We start from the raw sequence: 20,506 nt of genomic DNA on the forward strand, positions 1-20,506 counted from the left end.
AAAACACTGTACTATACTACATATATATCATATGAAATTTCACATAAGAAAATACCATATTGTTCTTGCATTTGGTGAAGAAATCCTAGTAATAAAATGTTTGAAGCTTTCAACAAAAACCTTTATAAAAACTCGGAGAGATTGAGAATGTGAACGAGTTAAAATATTTTGTTGCTTGGCCATTTTGCACCCTTCTAAGTACACGAATCAAGATGGAGAAGAAAGTAAAAGAGAAGGAAAAATTTCTTTAACACGCACACATGGAAGAGAAAATGACAAACATAGAAAACAAGGTGATGTTGAACAATATCTATTCTCATATTTATTTAGAAATATATATGTAACAATTTCATACTTACACTGTAGAAACCTTTGTCTTTGTAGTACACATACATCTGTGGATTCTGAATGTATGCCAAATTTTTACCAGATACAGATATTTTAATTCCACCAGCAGGAATGCCTTTGGGTATTTTGAGCTGAAAAACAATAAGCAACTAGAGTTAGGATTTGTTAAAAATCAGAACAAAAACTTAACAGCAGCAACAAAATTTGATTCCTCTGTTTTAATTTCAAAACGACAAATACATTTAGCTTTTCGTAGACACAGTTTTTCAATATATGTTGCATTCAAATGGAAAATACATTTGCTTTGGATTTGCATTTGAAATTAGGTTATTTTTGTCTTTATGTTGATGATGAACTTTTATGATGAAATAATGGAGTCTCTGGAGCAAGCGAATGAAAGCCAAACTCTGCACGAGTAGTGATGCGAGACGGCTCGACCAATGAACATGTGAGAGGGAATGGGATTGAATGGAGGGGGAGAGATGGTAAGCAACTGCAGTTACCAGCCTTTACAGCAGTGTGTACTGCTTCGCTCCACCCACTCACTTTCTTCCCTTCTCTGCAACTATGAGCAGCCTTGCTCCAGAGATTCCTTTGGTTTGGGGTTTGAGTTGGTGTTTTAAGTCCACTTTATGCACAGTAAGGCTAATCGGGACTGGACCTACGGTTTAAAGTGGGATCTGAACCACTGCCATGTGCCTCCACCAGGTATCGAACCCGGGACCCCTTGACTACAAGGCGACGACGCTACCACTGCGCTATCGGGGAGGCCCTCCAGAGATTCCTGGGATAGAGTATAGATTATGAAACAAACAAAAAGAAAAACCATTCATGCTTTATCCAGGATTCAAAACTAGGATCCCTGTATTCTTAGCACATCATGTTATGTAGGCTGCCAATAGGAGTATATAGTAGGGTGATTGTCTGATCTTATTATATTTATCTACAATGAGTGTCATTAAGACCTTATATCAAGGTAACAATATTATATAAAAAAGGGGGTCAAGGGGTTTTCAATAATGGGGTCAAGGGGTTTTCAATAATGTGATATACACTCTTCACAAAAAGTTTGGAATATTGTTACACGGCCTTGGAATGCAACAACACATGGTATCTGTCTGGTGGACGTTCTCATCTTTTTGCTGACATATACCACCATCCTATCACTTATTGCCTAATATAATAATATTCCAAACTAGTTGTGCCTAATATAACAATATTCCAAACTTTTTGTGAGCAGTGTATAAGGGCACGTCCAATGAAAATGAGCCAGTCTTTCTCTAGGTTGATTGGTTTCATCTGGTGACTTCGCACAATCTGTGTGAATGATGCATTGTTGTGCTGCAAAGCACAGTGGATCCTGCATTACTTTACGTTAACGAAAGGTCTCAATCGCAATGGATGCTCCAGTAGAGGAACAGTGCGGTGTGGTCATACTTTTGCCTGCTGCAAGTGTTTGACAGCACGAAGCATATCACCACATACCTGCAATATATGGGGAGCATTGCACTGAATTTGCCGTTGTGAAACAATGATGCAAACATTTCATGGATGTGTCAGCTGCGGAGATGACTTGGAGATCAAGACAAAACTCTCATGCCATGACATCACATTGCATTTGCATGGGTTGATGCATTGACCCAACAAGATCGATGCCACAGCAGTGGTGTAGTCTCTCATGTTACCTGGTTACTAAAAATTGCTGGAAAATTTTGAAGTCGTCAGACTACTGTTTTTGTTTTACATGCATGCCTGCATTGGTTTTATTTCTATTGTATCTCTTGAATATATAGTAAAAATATACAATATATTAGAATTGTTTTGGTAAATCAGGTCAATTTTTGAAAATTTGCCACTGTGCCACACTATGGATGAACTGGCTTCAAAAGTAGACATTAATCATAGTACAGACTTCCATGAGCATAGAATCACTAGTGTCGTTACACAGTGAGACGTGTCTTATGTTCGGGATGCATTACTTCGGACATATAAATTTGTCTTCAATATTGTACAAATTTGGTTACCATGTTCCACTCACCCGAGCTTCAAATACTATAAGTATATTTCTGACAAAATAAAAACCATCTTGGCTCACTTTCATTTGACTTATTAAAATGACAAATTAAAATCCCTCATTAACTTTCAATGATGTGTGCTTGGAACCTTTTCAGAATAAATTATGACAATACACACCTGGCCTTCCACTCCTGATTCTGCAGATTCAATTGTTGGATCTTCCACATATTCAAATGATTCCTTTTCAAAATGGCGATCTCCTCTATCAAATTTCATCTTTAATTTTCCTATTCTTTGTCTCTCTGAGGCACTTGTGATACATACAGCATCATTTGGTAGTAAGCTAGAAAAACGTTTATGAAAAATCTCATAAGAAAGAAGGGCAAGAAATCAAAAGAAAAATAAACATACAAATAAAAGCTCCACTTATAGAGAAACAACAAACTTGATTTTAAAACTTTTGTATTAGTAAGAGATTAATAAAAGGAGGTTAAACATGACCAATTCCAATGATGTAACATGCATGATGCTTTATTTATTTATTTTATGCTCTATTTTCTCTTAACCAGGATGGAAAATGGCAGAAAAACTTTTAAAGTAATAATGCCAGAGAATGTTATTGTTTATCAAGATTCCAAAGTTTGAATATAAAATAAGTAATAACATGTGCCATTTTTTTTCAGATGAAAAATTTCTTAAAATACAAAAATTATGTACATATGTTCAAACACTAAAACCACTTGAATATCATCATCATCATCATCATCATATAATCAATATATAAAAAGTAGAACATATAACAAGATAAGGCCTTTGGATATACAAGATTGATTATATAGGGTGATCCGCTTGAGATGTCAAAAAAGTCAACTGTTATATGCAAGAAAATATTTGAATTTATTGCCTGCTAATGGTATGCACATGTGTAGGAGTGTCACAAGTTTCATGTCCTAGCACATTAGCATTCAACATGACTTGTAAGATTTGAAAATTTTGGTACAATACAACACATTGTGCATGCTGTTGCAGATTGACTGCCATACTTGTCTACCATGCACGCTGAAGCCTGTAAACCTCCACTCACTTCAAACTTACATCCTTTCAACTTATATTAGGGGTAAGTCTCACAGTACCGACTGGCTTACAGTTCTCACATCTGCTGATAGATAAAAGGGTACTACAGTGACACGTAAAGGGATCCTGTAGTCATACCTCTCACAGTTCGGGTGCTATGTCTTTTGTTCAATAGTGAGGGAACTGCGAGGCGTTGAATAAGTTTCACAATATTTTGAGTGAGAAAAGTTATCTTTAGGATACCATTGGTTTTTTCTAAGGTAAGTCCATCATATGTTTTGCAATACCTCTGAAAGGTACATGTGTTAGGTTAACGTTTATGGTAAAAGCTATGTAATATATTCACTACATAGTGTGCCATCACCTGCAAGGTAACAACAAGTGTGTCGTCCAGGACTGACCACCCCACCATCATCCAGTACTGACTAATATTAACTGTAGATTGATTGATTGATTTGGTGTTTTAAGTCCACTTTATGCACAGTAATGCTAATCGGGACTGGACCCACAGTTTTAAGTGGGATCCGAACCACTATGTGCCTCCACCAGGTATCAAACCTGGGACCCCTTGATTACAAGACGACGACTACACCACTGCACCATCGGGAGGCTTCAATATTAACTGTAGAAGAAAATGTGGTCTAATTTGAAGATAGTGGTCAGATTCTTTTTTTATCATTACAGAGGAAAATGGGCCGAAGTAGATATGAAGGTGGCTGTAGATGATATACTTTCCAAGCGTGTGACACAACAGCAGGCTGCATCTGCTTTTGGTGTACCTAAAACAACGTTAGGAGACAGTGTAAGAGCAATACAAGCTGGAAAAACTGTGACTTTATCTCCTCAGATGGGCAGGTTTCAGAAGACCTTTCACGAAGATATGGAGTGACAGTTAGTGTTTTACATGAAAGCCATGGATGCTTAGTTTATGCCCGTTGGTAGGAAGGAATTCCTAAAATTCGCATATGATTTGGCAGAGTATCTAAAGCTACCTCATCAATTTAATAATATTTAATATAGTTATTGCATATCACAGTATTACAAAATATTGTTATTAGAATTGGGCAGACATAATAATGTAAAAGGTTTCTTGTTTTATTGATTTTAATAATTGTATTTCACTGTTGTCCATATTTGGTGGTCTGTACTGGACGACATTTTTCAGTCTGTCAAAAATAAAACATTTTTATTTATCTCAATATGTAGCTATTTATAAGTAAATATAAAACATATAATATATTTTTTATAGCAAAGGAATTCTGGAAGAATAGAAAATTGCTTTGAAATTCACAGTTATTTCACTTTAACAAAAGTTATAATGAAAATACTTAAGGTGGTCCATACTGCAAGACTTTCCCCTACAACAAACTGCTCAGATATGCGTAAATTAACCTCTTATATATAATGGTTTGCTTTTCTCGACATCTCAAATGGATCACCCTGTATTTTATTATACCTATAATCTGTGCATAATGTGAACATAAAATAAAATTTTAATATATGTATTGTTTATCTTCAAATTTTGTGATTCAAGCAAATGAGAAATAAAGATATTTCCTTATAATCTTACCTTTTTATCTTGCAGGGTAAGTCATCAATGAAAGCTTGAACACAGCTGCCAGCATTCATAAACTTTCCAGTTATTGTTAGTGTTGTTCCTCCTGATTTGGGGCCAAATTTTGGATGTATTGATTCTATCACAGGATCCACAAATTCATATTTTTGCTGAGATTCTCCACGAAAATCTTCCACACTCACTATAACTGGACCTTTACGAGGTTCATTTGTGCCAGGACCATCAACACGGCAAACAATCTGCTTTGTTTTTATGTACAAGTGTTCGTATGGCTCACATTGTATGCCGGCCACCCTCACACCACCGTAAATATCACTAAATGTTTTCCCCAAGTTGATTCCTCTAATGGTTATGTTTGTGCCACCTTCCCAAGGTCCCAAAGTTGGCTCAAATTCATGAATTTTAGGATTTGGACAGGTTTGATTGCGATTGAGCCAAACTCCGGAACCTTTATCACACTGTTCTCGGACTTCACAGCGATCTGAGCTTTGACACCAGCCACAGCCATACTTCTCTGCTAAAGCCAAGCACATGCCACAGTTGTCAGCCATTCCTTTGCAGCGATAAATCACAACTGTATAGGAAAAAGAAAAAAAATCAAATTTGCTTTGTTAGAAACATTTGTAAAATAATAAAAATTAGTATTCACATAAAGTACAATATTTATTACAAGAAAACACATTCTTATGTTGTGCAGCCAATAAAGATTAACAGTTTCAGTGTCCAGACAGACACAAGGTTCTGGAGAGACCCTAAACTGCCTCAACCGACCTTTCCCCGCTGCAAGCTGGAGAAGAGAGGTCTGTGCGCTGGACGGTTGTAGGAGAGGGAGAAACTTAGCATTACGCTTATGGGATTATTATTTTTAGTTGTTGTCTTGGGAATATCAAACTTCCAATGGCATAGAAAAACACATGAACAGAAAGAGGACAGGTTGAAGATTTTGTTTGTGGTGGGTCAAGTCGAAACTTCCATTTCATTAGACGTAACTTGAAGCTGAAGTTGCTTCTCTACAAGGAATACATGGGATTCTGTAAATACTTATTCATCATATTTCTTACAGATCATACCTAGCTTAATAATAAACTTCAAAAACTGCCTCCACTTGCAACATGGGGAGAAATCCATACTTTCTTGCACACCTCGTGCGAAACTGTCACTATGCCTCAATACCAAATTTTGGAACTATTTAATATTCTTAAGAATAAAAGGTACTGTTTTACATAGGGTGAACATTCTTTAATTCTGCCAAAATGCATGTAGATGTTGAACAAAAGCTTTTGAGGAAGAGCAGTTAAATAATAACTTTCTCTGGACCTTCAGTCGTATCCAAAAATCACTCCCTAAATCAATGTAACATCTTATGCTTCCAGCTGCTCTCTACAGCAGACAAATTTCAACTGTGCATCCTTGGAACTATACACATATTTGACAAAGAAAACTACATTTTACACTAAAAATTACAAAAATTCACCCCTAAAATTAACTGCATCATGTAGATATGTGAAACTCACCATGAATATTGTCTGGATTGTCTAAAGGTTTGGAACCACCCCATATTACAGCAAATGTGGCTGTGATGTTGGGAGCTGGCGAGGAATATTGGAAGTCCATTTTCTCACAGTAGATCGTATCTCCAAGTAGCTGGGCATTCACACTTGTAACTCTACCCTCAATGTTAAACTGGCATACAAAACGTGTCTGTATGATGAATTGCTAGAAAAACAAAACAGATGTAAATTAGGTACCACATACCACACTTAGTCTTTAAGATTAATGATAAATTCTATTGGGATAAAGACAAAGTGTGTACTATATCACTTGTAACACACTTTAAATTTAATATGTTGTCACTCTAGTACATTGTTGTCACATAATCTGTCATGATAATATCAGCTACAAGGTTTTTCTAACACAACCACAAAGATGTGTTGTTTACATGTTGAAGCTTTTCACAAGTTACATCACAGCTGGTACACAATTGTTTACACCATAGTGGATCATGAAAAAGTTCAATTTCAGAAATAGCATAGGCAAAAGGTCATTTCATTAATGTTGAAGCCATTGACAAGATTGTGACGAATAAAGACTACATTTGAGAATAGGAGACAATTTATCAGCTTCCATAAATAAAAAAAAATGAGCCTTTCATAAAACCCCGATTGGGAACACAATCTTTGCACCCATCATATTTGACATGGGTGTAAGAATGGAATCCCCCACTGTCGATTACTTTGCAAAATCATGTCTGTGATACATTATTAAAATTCCATTGCTAACCTTACCAAGTACTATTGCCATTAGAATTTAAAAGAAGTTTACTGTTAGAAGTTACTGCTCCAATGCCAGGGATCCCAGGTTTCGAATCCCAGCCTGGGCATGGGTGTTCTTTGTGAATGTCCCTTCATCAATTTCATCACATCATCACACCGTATGAGAACCAGAGAAACATAACTCCAAAAAATGCAGTTTTCAGTTTTGTTTAAATAAACTCCTCTGAACAGTTCTATTTGGAGTCAGATGGACATATCTCTACTTCTAATAATTGGCAGTAACGTGGACTCGCATATTTCCAGTTTATTTACTCTTTTTAAGAGTCAGACACATTCCTAAGAATACATTGTTTCCTCCCTCCTGTAAATTAGATAAATTGGAGTTCCATCGCTCTGGTTCTCACATGACAAATTAATGTCAGCAGGCACTATTCAGTTGTTTTACAAGAATTTCTACCTGAACAAAACACTACAATAAAAATGATACCAACTAAAAAAAAATCTATGTATGGTATCCTCACACACACTAGATTATAATTTCTCATAAGTATATATCAAAATCAAATATGCATAGATGTCTTTTAGAAGGAACTTCACCCACTTCTCCAATTATACATACATCATGTTCATTACTTTTTCTTAATAGATTACAATTTTTATGAGAAAAGTCTTGCTAAAATATTCATTATGATTCAATATAATTTTTATCAAGAATGTTGTTTTCTTATCAAATAACCAGATTGTCAATGGAAAAGTTAGATGGTACAAATAAGAGAAAACAATGGCTTACGAGGCTGATATATTTTTTATGAGCCAGGGAAAGCTATGCCATCCAACCAAATAATTTTCATTTCAACAATGACATTGTTACACAAAGAAAATCATGTATCTTAAAACTCAAATGGAAAAATGACCAAAAAGGACAAATAAGCACACCTGATATGGTATCCAACACTGTTTCTACTTGGTTGGGGTTCAGTCGATTTGGGTTAAACTTACAAGTATAGGTTCATGGTCAGTCTCTTCGCATACCACTGCCATGCTGGGTGTTCAGACGAATTGTCATTCTTATTAAGCTTGTTGCCATGCAGTGTGCGCATGCGCAGTGTGAGTCCGAGTTGAGTCGTGAGACGACGTACGTGTGTTGTACGCCTCGTCATATTCGTGTACATTTGTGAAGAACTCTTCATTATATTCAGTGTTATTTACGTGCTTCATGTTATTAAAGTATAAGTTAATCTACGTATATGTTTCATTTGTACCAGAGTGAACTGACATACGCGAAACCACACACCCAGGAACTAGGAAGCTATTCATGGTCCTCCTGTGCCCGGATAAATGGTTGATTCGATTCGTTACGGCCCGGTCATCCATTGTGTTCCCGCTGAGAAAGTGCGCCTTATTAACGGCTTTGTGTTTGAGCTTCGAGAGACAGTGGTTTTGTGCTTACCGGCAATTCTGTGCATCGTATCCTTGCCGGGTGTGACTGTGACCTTCGTGTATGTACTTTACGTGTTTTGAGACTGAAATATGGAGCAGATACTTTCAAACAAACGTCTCCTCAAACGTGATGTCACACGTTTAGAGAAGAAATTGGCGGCACATGATCTCACCGAAGGTAATGTTTTAGTGTACATAGACAAAGCATTACAACTGACAGAAGACACTCAAAAACTGATCCGTGAAATCTCAGAAAAGTGCACCGACGAACAGTTTGAGCAGTATGATGAGGAAATTGGTTCAGTGCAGGACAGGCTCGACGAAGCATTGGCCAAGTTATACATCGCGAAAAAACAGCAAACTACCGTGACCGTGACCGAGACAAAGACAGTGAGTGATGTGCGTCTACCAAGATTGGATTTGCCTACTTTTACAGGAAATCTGCAGCAGTGGCTTTCTTTTAGAGACTTGTTCGTGGCGTCCGTACACAACAACGCGTCACTTTCGCCCGCGCAAAAACTGCAGTATTTGAAATCGAGCGTCCGTGGTGAACCCGCGTTATTGTTACAGTCTATAACGATAACCGATACGAATTACAAAGAAGCATGGGACATTCTGACCAACAGATATGAACAGAAACACGCGCTAGTGAACGACACAATTAAGCGGCTTGTGTCCCAACCCTCATTACAAACTGAGTCTGCTGTCGGCTTACGCAAGCTTGTTGACGTGACGACAGAATGTGTTCGAGTTTTACGTGTGTTGGACATTCCAGTGCAGCATTGGGACGCTATCCTAGTGTTTCATACCGTGGAGAAATTGGACAGTACTTCGAGGCAACAATGGGAGCTGAGCGTGTCGTCCGAGCAACTTCCTACTTTCGAACAGCTGAGCGGCTTCCTGGACAACAGAGCGAGAGCGCTCGCAGCATCTGCATCTTCCAAGGACCCGAAACCAGGATCCCAAAGGAAACCCCCCACCCCCCACAGTGAACCCAGTGCTAGAAGAAGTGCTAATTCATTTCACGTGTCGTCCTCTTGCCCTATGTGTCGAGAATCGCATTTTTTGAGTAAATGTGAAGAATATATGAGCCTATCTGTGCCAGAGAGGGAAGTGTTTGTGAAATCGAAGGGCTTGTGTTTCAACTGCCTTGATAATTCCCATTTTGTGGATAAGTGTAAATCAGGCTCGTGTAGGTCTTGTGGTAAGTCTCACCACACGTCTATCCATCGTGAAACTTCGCAAAGAGCTAAGGTAAGTGGAAACTTGGCAACGCCGCAAGTGGTGTCGCACATAACAGCTGATACGCAGTGTGACGCAACGCGTGTCTTGTTACCGACTGCTGTTGTGAGAGTAAAGGGTAAACAAAATCAGCTTCACTCAATGCGAGCACTTTTGGATAGTGCTAGTGAAAAGTCATTTTTGAGCGAGAACGCAGCCCAATTATTAGGCTTGAAACGTAAAAAAGTGTTCGTGTCGGTTACTGGAATTTCGGGTGTAAATGCCGGCAATTCACACTCTACTGTTGATTTAAACATACTCTCTAAAAACGGGGACAGATCCTATCATTGTTCGCCCTTAATTGTGAAGAAAATATCCAACACAGTGCCACAAGCGTGTGTACCAAACACTCTGAGTTTTAAACATTTACGAAACCTTGAACTTGCCGATCCTTCATATCACAAACCTGACACTATTCAGTTGCTTATCGGGGCTGATCTTTTCCCATTGTTATTAATGAGTGGAAGAAGAGAGGGGAGAATGAATGAACCCGTGGCTATTCAAACCCGCTTGGGATGGGTTGTTTGTGGCAAAACTCCTCAACAAAGACCTCAACAATCTCTGTCTTCTTATCACATTGTTGTACAAGAAAATGATCTGAACGAAACTCTGAATAAGTTTTTTGAATCGGAGGAGATTCCTAACTTACGAGTGCCGAGTCAAGAAGAACAATTGTGCGAGGAACATTTCGTACGAACACATTATCGCGAGGATGATGGTCGGTACGTCGTACGCTTACCATTTAAGGTCAACCGCGACGAGTTAGGTTATTCAAAGGATAAGGCGATGAAATGTTTGCTTAGTCAAGAGCGTAGGCTTCGAGTTGATAGCCAGAGACTAGAACAATACCAGTCATTCATGCAAGAGTACATTGCGTTGAATCATATGACACCAGTGGCGGACTGTGAACCACCCAGCACCCCCGCTGATTCTTATTTCATTCCGCATCATTCTATAACAAAGGAGACAAGCACAAGTACGAAACTGAGAGTAGTTTTTAATGGATCGAGTAAAACTAGCACAGGCGTGTCCTTGAATGACGTGTTAATGAATGGAGGTAAACAACAGCCAGAGTTACTATCCATTTTGTTACGTTTTCGTGGCCATCTTATTGCATTGACGAGTGATGTTCGGATGATGTATCGCCAGATAAAGGTGAATCTTCAGGACAGAGACTACCAATTAATTTTGTGGAGAGAATCCCCCAATCAACCTGTGATTGTTTATCGTTTAAATACGCTCACGTATGGCACGGCACCAGCTGCTTTTCTTGCTACGAGAGTGTTACGTCAGTTAGCAGACGATGAAGGTGAAAATTACCCGATTGCAGCAGAAGTCTTAAAGCAACAGTTTTTTATGGACGATTTGTGCAGTGGAACTGACAGTGTTCCAGAAGCAATAGAGATGCAGCAACAATTGACACAATTGTTGAGAAAGGGTGGATTTGAGTTGCATAAGTGGACGTCAAATCATACTGACGTGTTGAACAGTATTCCTGAGCATTTGCGAGAGAAACCTACAATATCTTCCATCCATAACAGCGAATTCATAAGAACTCTTGGCCTTGTGTGGCACCCGGATACTGATCATTTGAGTTTCATCATTAACCCACCTAGTGAACACCCTGTAATAACCAAAAGGTTGTTGTTGTCTGAGGTAGCTCGCATATTTGATCCACTCGGATTACTAGCCCCAGTCACTATGTTAGCTAAAATATTAATTCAATCACTGTGGAAGGAACAGTTAAATTGGGATGAACCTATTCCTAGTGACATAAGAGAAATATGGGAAAGATATTGTGCTGAATTACATGTGTTACAGAGCATACAGTTACCGCGATGCTTAAAATGTAGAGAACCAACTTTGTGTCAACTGATTGGTTTTTGTGATGCCAGTGAGAAAGGTACATGTGCTATTGTGTATCTACGAACAGTATATGATGACAACACTGTTACAGTCAGATTATTAGTTTCGAAAACAAAGCTTGCACCCATAAAACCTGTAACATTGCCACGTTTAGAGTTATGTGCTGCTGTGTTGTTAGCCAAATTGATTAGTGTTGTGCAGTCATCATTGTCATTGCATATAGACGATATTTTCCTTTGGTCTGATTCACAGATCACCCTATGTTGGATTAAATCAGATCCATCCAGATGGAGTACATTTGTTTCGAACCGAGTTTCACTCATTCATGAACTGACGAATCCTCAACAGTGGTTTCATGTGCGTTCGAAAGAAAACCCTGCGGACATTGGTTCTCGTGGTGCTTTTCCTACACAGTTCTGTGAAGCTCATTTATGGTGGAATGGCCCATCATTTCTTTATTTGCCTGAGTTGCCTATGCATGAATCATATACAGTGGAAAGTGAAGAAATAAAAAAGGAGGAAAGAAAAACAAGGATTCGTGTGCTGTTGATTACAACCTTTGACACTAAGGAGTTATTGCAGAGATTCTCATCATTCTTGAGATTGATACGTGTTACTGCTTGGATGTTTAGATTCATAAGCAACTGTAGAGCGCCTTCCATGCAGCGAAACGAGCAGACGTTGACAACCGAAGAGTTATCAGCTGCGACTGAGTTTTGGGTCAAGGTCACCCAACGTGAAGCATATGAGAGCGAGGTTAACTGTTTACAAACAGAACAGGAGCTCCCCTCATCCAGTAAACTTCTTTCGTTGAGTCCATTCATTGACAATAATTGTGTGTTACGAGTAGGTGGTCGTTTACAAAATGCTGATGTGTCTTCAGATAAGAAACATCCTATAGTGTTACCCAAAAATCATCCATTTACTGAACTATTATTGAGACATGAACATGTGAAAAATCTCCATGCAAATCCGCAACTGTTAAAACTAAAGACGGTGAACTAAAGAGGCCTATTATGAAGCTTGCACCTCTACCAATTGAGAAAGTGTAAATATGAAACCAGAAAGAAAATTTGTGTTTATTGTAATCTATGTATTCAAGTGTAATATGTTATATTGTAAAAGGTAATAATTATTGTGTATTCTAATTTTGGAAGCTGATCTTCCAAGAGGGGCCGTGATGTTCAGACGAATTGTCATTCTTATTAAGCTTGTTGCCATGCAGTGTGCGCATGCGCAGTGTGAGTCCGAGTTGAGTCGTGAGACGACGTACGTGTGTTGTACGCCTCGTCATATTCGTGTACATTTGTGAAGAACTCTTCATTATATTCAGTGTTATTTACGTGCTTCATGTTATTAAAGTATAAGTTAATCTACGTATATGTTTCATTTGTACCAGAGTGAACTGACATACGCGAAACCACACACCCAGGAACTAGGAAGCTATTCACTGGGAAGGTGACAAAAATTGCTTTGAGTGAATTCTATTGTTAATTCAAGTTTTTCATCATCTACTTGCATCATCTAATCTCAAAAACATTTTTGTTTTTACTTACTCCAATAATGTGGACCTTTACACGTATGCTCCTCTTTGTCCCAGATGATACAAGTATTTCTGTTGATCCACCAGCCGTTGCATTGATTGTTGGACAAAATCCTGGGCCACTTCTGTAACTTGGACCAATTCTCTGTTGAAAATAAATATTTAAAAATCAATTAAAGAGACAATTTGAGTTGCCAATCCTGTTTTAGAGATAATTTATATTCTTAGAAAACTTATTCTTGAAATCTTAAATTAATTTAAATACAAGTTTATTATCTGTGGATGAGTGCTGAAGCAAATAGCTAATGAAGTATTTTTCTCTCACTGAAAATTAACACAATTTGGAAGAATTAAGTAATATTGATCTTTTGCATTAGCTACATTAATAAATGTCCTCGATTGCTTTCAATTGAAGGAAGAACCTTTTTTTACAAGTATTTATTTATATTTCATTTACTTCAAACAACTACTTTCTACAATCGTATTATTCTGCTCAAACGAGTATTCAATTTGCATAGTAATTATTTGTGCCAACAAAGAACAAAGAGAAAGTTCTCTTTTTTTTAAAAAAAAAAATACCTCTGTAGAACTGTCATTAATACTTACACTGACTCCTGTTACAAGAATATCATTGCGGCAGTTTTCTGCTGTGTCATGAGTACAACGATGACCATCAACGCACCAGTCGCATGGGAAATTTGATGACACGCACTGGGTACAGGAACCATATGTATTGCAATCAAAGAATGTAAAATTTGTTGTTACGAAGTCTGGACCTGAAGTCATCCGCACAGAAAGTTTGGCTGTGAAGTGATCTGAAATGTAAAAGTTATTTCATATTAAATGTGGACTGTAAAAGAACATAAAAAATCATGGCTTTAAGTTATTCACATACTACTAGCAGCAATAAGTAGGGTGACCAACTCTCTATATTTTCCAGGAACTCCCATATTAAAGCTTTTTTATATCCCCCTGGCTCCCATATTGACATTCTATTTCTCCTGTATATTCATTTATTTAACAATCAAGATCGTGAAATTCATTCCGATATAATAAGAGCTTGGAAGACATTCAAACCTTCACGCTTAGCCTTTGCTGGACGGAAGTGACATCATATTACAGTAGTTAATTTTGATTCTAGATGCTTGGTTGCAACATCATGGACAAATACATATGAAGGGCCAGGAGGGGGGAAAACGATGAATGTTCATTCGAGACGATTTGCCAGGAAATCAAAAACAAGTATTTCTCTTTCATAAATACGTCAATATATGCCAAAATAATAATGCGTTTTTCAGGCACTTCTCACCGTTTCCCAACCAAGGCCGTTCTCATTCTTATAGTACAGATTCAGAGCTATCAGATGGCGCTGCGATCTCAAAATGGGCGAAAAATCGACATTCATCGTTTTTCCCCCTGGGTCTTCATATAAGTTAGGACTAAGAAACATGCAAATTTGTAAATTTTTATTCTGTACTGTGATCTATACATGATATAAAATGCAAATTAATTATTTTGTTTAATATTATCCATTCCATGAACATTTGCTGGAGTGATGCCGTGCCACTAAAAATTCAATGCCAAAATTTGGAAATCTCCCTTAAATTCATGGTCGAAATTTGGTCATCCTAGCAATGAGCTATTTTCAATTTCTTGTTGTGAACATTTATTAAATAACAAACCAATACCAAGTTACTTTTATGGGCAGTATGTAGAAGCTGCATGTTTATGGACATGCCTTTGTAGCAGTGATGCAACCACTTTTAAAACTAACTGTACAAAATTTGAAACAAATTATGCTATCATAAGATAACAACACCTGACACATTGAACTATATTTAAAGCTTTCAGTATCTTTATCAAGGGTGTCATGGAAGAAAGGAGATTATAACAGCACATTTAAGAACACAGTCGGGATGATCGTTCTAGCTAGTGCTCAAGTGGCAATTTCTAGGTAGGAAGTTGCATGGTCGACACTTTGAGATAGGTAGGGGCATGATGTATGGTTCACCATGGTGACACTGAAGCAGATGGGAGAATTCTGATGCAAATTATCCTATCTGGGGATGTGGGAATCCCACCCAAAAAAAAGAGCACTGGCTCTAGAATTAATGTATTAAAAAAAACGTTCATGCAAATTTTGGAATTGGGTAAGAGTTTCTACAGTAACTCTTGTTGACTGTGTACTGTAGTTTGTACAGTAGTGCAAACAGGCCAAAGACTGCCAAGTGGCTTTTCGTTGGGTCATGTAATGCCAGCGTATCAAGTCCCATCGCCGCTGCCTTGTGGCTTTCAAGACCATTAAGCGACCATGTACAGACCGGCAATAAAAATTGGACACGTAGATCCTTAAATTCCCGGTTCCCTGCAAGGCGTTGTGTGTGTTGCCTAATTCTACGGTGGAGACTGAGCTTGCCATTGTACATTTGCTATTGCCGTCAGTCATCGCCTTAGAGAGTAAGGGAGGTTTCACGCCGAAGCGACACATGCGATTAGGAATGAGCCAATCAACAGCAACATTGCTCGCCGTAGCGGTATGACAGGCCGCACAAGCCTCCGTGCGATTGGCGAGTTTTCCCTTCGGCTACACGCATAACGCCATGCAAGGAAGCGAGTATTTCAGGATCTAGATGTCCCATTTTTATTGCCGGTGACTGTACTGGTACACAACTAAAACCAGAAAATATAAATATTTCATTTTGCCGGTTAATATAAGTTAATGAAAAAGTAGGCTGAGCCCAAGTTACTAAACTGAACACAATCTAACATTAATCAGCATGGCTCAACGTATCTGGTTGCTGCGCAGTGCGGGACAAGTTGTACGATAAAGGGTATTCGCATTGTTGCTACTTTACATCGCCTTCCTGCCACTTTTGTCTAATCCCGGAGATGAGGATGAGTGATAACTGTATTACATTCGTGAAGGCACATTCACAAAGAACGCCCATGGTCCAATCGGGACTCGAGCACGGTAACTTCGATGGCGAGATCCAAAGTCCACCACGTTACTGTAATATAATTTTGTGGTCGAGATTGGTAGATTTGGTTAATTTACTTCATTTTTCTGCCACTTTCGGCTAATCGCGAAGACGAGGATGAGTGATTAAATTGATGAAGGGACACACACAAAGAATACCAAGGCCGAAAGTAGAATAGACAAATTCGAAAAGAATATTTTCGGTGGAGGACAGTTAGTTCATCATGCCGAAGTTAAATATTTTTCTTCTTTCAGCCGGCCTCCGTGGCGGAGTGGTTAGCAGATCGCGGTACGACCCCAGGGGCATGGGTGTTCTTTGTGAGGGTCATTTCATTAATTTCATCACTCATTACCATCTTCGCGATTAGCCAAAAGTGGGAGAAAAGCGAAGTAAAATAAGCCAAATCAATCAAACTTTTAATTTTTTTTTTGGCAACTTTGGATAAACTCTGATCTCCATCTTCTAGTTCTTTTGTACTTATCTAGAAATATAACAATTGCCATGCTTAAAAAAAAAAAAACAATATTAATGGGAACTTGTACCTGAATGTGTGCATTTACACATGTTCCGATCAATGTATATCCCCTCTTACAAGCACACATTAGTAGAGTGCATGAAGAAGAAAATGTCGATAACCCTTAAGAAGGGGAGAAAGGTGCAACAACCTGTTACCGTTTCATTCATTGGCCTCACTGTGCATTCATGAATACTTTCCCACTTTAGCAATCTACTGCAAGATCTCCGGATCTGTTGACAGTTGTGCGGATTTCGGGGTAACACGAGCCCCAAGACTTTGCTAGCCGGCTGATGGACAATTGATCAGCGTGTGCTTCCGCCTCGAACTGGTTTATTGATCGTAGACCTAAAGGCCTATAGCAAAGAGACTGTACAAGGGGGGAAGCGGGGAGAAACAGATGTGGCAGAGGGGATATGGGGGGAAAGAAAAGAAGATAAGTATGAGCGAATGCCACATCAAAGAGATGTCCAACATGTACCGGGCGGATGAGGGATGGGGTGACACGAACTGCGGCATAAGGAAAAGCATGGCTAATGAACAGACTTCCAACTTGACGCAAACAACCGAAACCACCCCATTCGTATTTCAAGCTAGGAACTTCGCGGTGCTGCTGTTCCCTATCGTTTTGCCGTACCCCCTGTCTCCCCCTTCTCACTGTTTACCAATAATGAACGCTTAACCATAAAATGGGAGAGATGACGAAAGGGAAGCACGGCCTATCAATTCGGTAGCAAAATGAACACTCCACGACGAAAGCGCACACCCGCCAAAATGAAACGGCCACTTCCAGTTCAATAACATAATTACAAGACCTTTATGCTTTTGCTAAAAGCAGCGCGGCCTGCTTTTACCTCCAAAGAAAATGTAACGAAGGTTCGTTGCCTTGTTTATCAATAAAATATGCACACACGCCGGTTTCAGATGATTGCTGGTCTGGGGAGGCAAAAGTTGCCGAATGTACTTCCCCTATCTCTAACCTATAAGAAAAATATCAACTTAAAATCTGGTGAGGACAGTGCGAAAGTATCTGGTAAAGTGAGATGCATGGACCCCACTTTAAACTGTAGGTCCAGTTCCGATTAACCTCAAACAAACTCAGTAGAATGCATAATGGTTGATTTGATTTGCTTTATTTTACTTCGCTTCTGTGCCACTTTTGGCTAATTTGCGAAGATAGGGATGAGTGATGATATGATGAAATTGACGAATGGACACTCGCAAACATCCATGCCCAGGTCGGGATTCGAACCCGGGACCCCTGGCGTCGTAGCACAATATGCTAACCACTCCGCCGGCTGGGATGCAAAAGTATTGCCAGGCAAACTGTCCATCATTTTTTTCCATTCATGCTTCTCATTCATCCTAGATCTGTTTTAAGGAATGCAACTGCACTAATGCTGGTGAGTAGATGTCATGTGTTTTGTTTCAATTGGTGGGCCTTGCATTGCGTAAAACAAAGTGAATAAAAACGGTAATTGACAATTTGCCTGGTAATACATTTGCATTCTACTCTACAAAACCCAAATTCTGGGTCCTTAGAAGGTGTCAAAGAAATTCAAAGCCGATCTGCACGTTTGAAAAGCTATCAAAATGGAAAAAAGGGAATTTTATTTTGAAGTCAAGAAGTAACTTTTCCTCCCCAGATGCATTCTATTATTTATATATATAGAGGCCTAAAATGAAAGTCACGAGGCTAGACGGACAGAAGTAGAAAGTCATTCATTATACTGAGAAGCATTGCGGGATATTTATTTTTCTACTTTCGTTGCTTCTGTTAATTGGCTGCGATAATTAAACATTAAGAGAGATCAGTTATAGAGCAGAAATGGAACGTTAACTGAACTTCATATTGTTTTTCAAGTAATAAAATTGATTCAACGATTTTGTAGAATTCCCTGCCAAGGGGTCAATTCTACCGTGGCTAACTGCATCGTAGCAGGCAAAGCAGGTTTTACTAGTAAAAACACACTGGAACCTTGTAACAACACTCATTGCTTTGCTCAGCTGTGTTTCATGTCGCAAGCAATCAATCGGCCCCCAAGTCAATCAAGAGGGAAGAAGAAAACGAGGGAGGGGGAATGGACTTCCTTCTAGAACTCCAGCTATCAAGAGATCTCTATTTTCTTCTTAAAGGAGTAACACGCAAACCATTCTCTAAGATGTATCCCCGTGGAGCAATGAACGAACCTCCTGCCTGCATAGATCTAACTGTGAAGAAGAAAATTGGCAATCCAAAGGTGGAAATCGAGACGCGTGTTGGGAGAAGCTCAAACACAAAGAAATTTTAAATACTAACAATTTTCCCTCCTAAGTCTGAGCTGACGTGGAAGAGTTGAGCAAGGGTACAATAGTTCTAATTACACTCGCCAGTAATTTGTTCGTCACCAAGAAACTGTACTAATAACCCAACAATCAGTACCAGTCATATGTTCGTCATCAAGAAACATGCAACAACTCGTCCTCAACTCATCCTAAGTTATACCGAAACGCCTTTGTATCAATTGAAAGGACTTCCGGCCTATGTACTGTGTACCCGACAATGTAAATGATTGCTAACAGATCAAGCACGTTCTTTCTACATGACTATGTTCTCGCGTGTTTCTAAGTAACCAGATAGCGAGAGAATTTGTCATCATGGTTTCTACCTCTACATGTTCTGCCCCTAGAAAATCTTGCTTGAACCCATCTTACATGGATTTGGATGAAGTAGTTAGTACAACAAGACACTTTCCAGATATAATGTGGTCCATGCTGGTTCCAAAATTAAATATCTGATATCGATAACTTACACAGCACTGTTAGGTTCAAATCTAAGTTAAACACACTGATCAGCGCTCTTTGCATCAGTGACTAAGTCCACACATTGTGTATATTGTGCGTGTGAGTTGTAGAATGTTGTATATAGCAGGTTAGCGTCAGCTTATTTTTCTGATATTGTGTCATTTAGGATCTAGTCGAGATTTTGACGGCAATCCCATGGAAGAAAAATTTAAAATGATTCTTCACTATTGGGAGATGGACAGAAAAAAATTAAGTGATATCTCACGAGTACAATAATCGGTTTTCAGAATACTTAGTAGAATGACACTGGGATAGAGATAAATGAAACCTTACCTGAATATCTTTATTTACATCCAGAACCGCATGTTACAGCGTGTTAATACTGTTCGTTCTACATGCGTTGTCTACACGTAGACTACAGTGGTTTGTAGTTTACACAGTCTATGTAGACAATGTAAAGTACACTAAAAAATAATAATTTTCAAACCTATTGTGAAACATTTTTCAACTATGTTTGTTCCCACCGAGATGAAAATAATCCCATTTAAAACAAAAAATCTTGCTTCTTTTTCTATCATCTGTGGCGAAAACTAAAATATATGAAAAAGCACTTGATCGATGAAACACTATTTCCTATGTTGCGTTTGTTCCTCAGTGATAAATTGTTCGTAATTGTAAAGAGGAGTACAAGGAACTTCTCACACTTGAAAAAAAAAAAAAAAAAGATACGGTGGAAAATTGTGTTTTACTTCTACAGCTTCCTATGTTAAGCCAATGCCTGCCGCCATGTTATTTCCATAGATTACATTGTCT

The 20,506-nt window shown here is 38.6% G+C and overlaps 1 protein-coding gene across 4 annotated transcripts in view; it reads right to left on the bottom strand.

Moving 5' to 3' along the window:
* Positions 1 to 20,506, bottom strand: part of PlexA (plexin A) — a 597,216-nt gene that overhangs the window by 22,590 nt on the left and 554,120 nt on the right. For all 4 annotated transcript variants that reach the window (XM_083117039.1, XM_083117040.1, XM_083117041.1 and 1 more), the window contains 6 exons: positions 14,024 to 14,232; positions 13,431 to 13,562; positions 6,529 to 6,730; positions 5,009 to 5,588; positions 2,542 to 2,707; positions 360 to 479 (listed from right to left, as the gene is read on the bottom strand). In XM_083117039.1, coding sequence (XP_082973165.1) covers positions 360 to 479; positions 2,542 to 2,707; positions 5,009 to 5,588; positions 6,529 to 6,730; positions 13,431 to 13,562; positions 14,024 to 14,232 — 1,409 coding nt within the window. The remainder of the gene's footprint in view (positions 1 to 359; positions 480 to 2,541; positions 2,708 to 5,008; positions 5,589 to 6,528; positions 6,731 to 13,430; positions 13,563 to 14,023; positions 14,233 to 20,506) is intronic.

The sequence above is a fragment of the Lepisma saccharinum genome, chromosome 2, assembly GCF_977018435.1.
Source record: "Lepisma saccharinum chromosome 2, izLepSacc3.1, whole genome shotgun sequence".
Taxonomy (NCBI): domain Eukaryota; kingdom Metazoa; phylum Arthropoda; class Insecta; order Zygentoma; family Lepismatidae; genus Lepisma; species Lepisma saccharinum.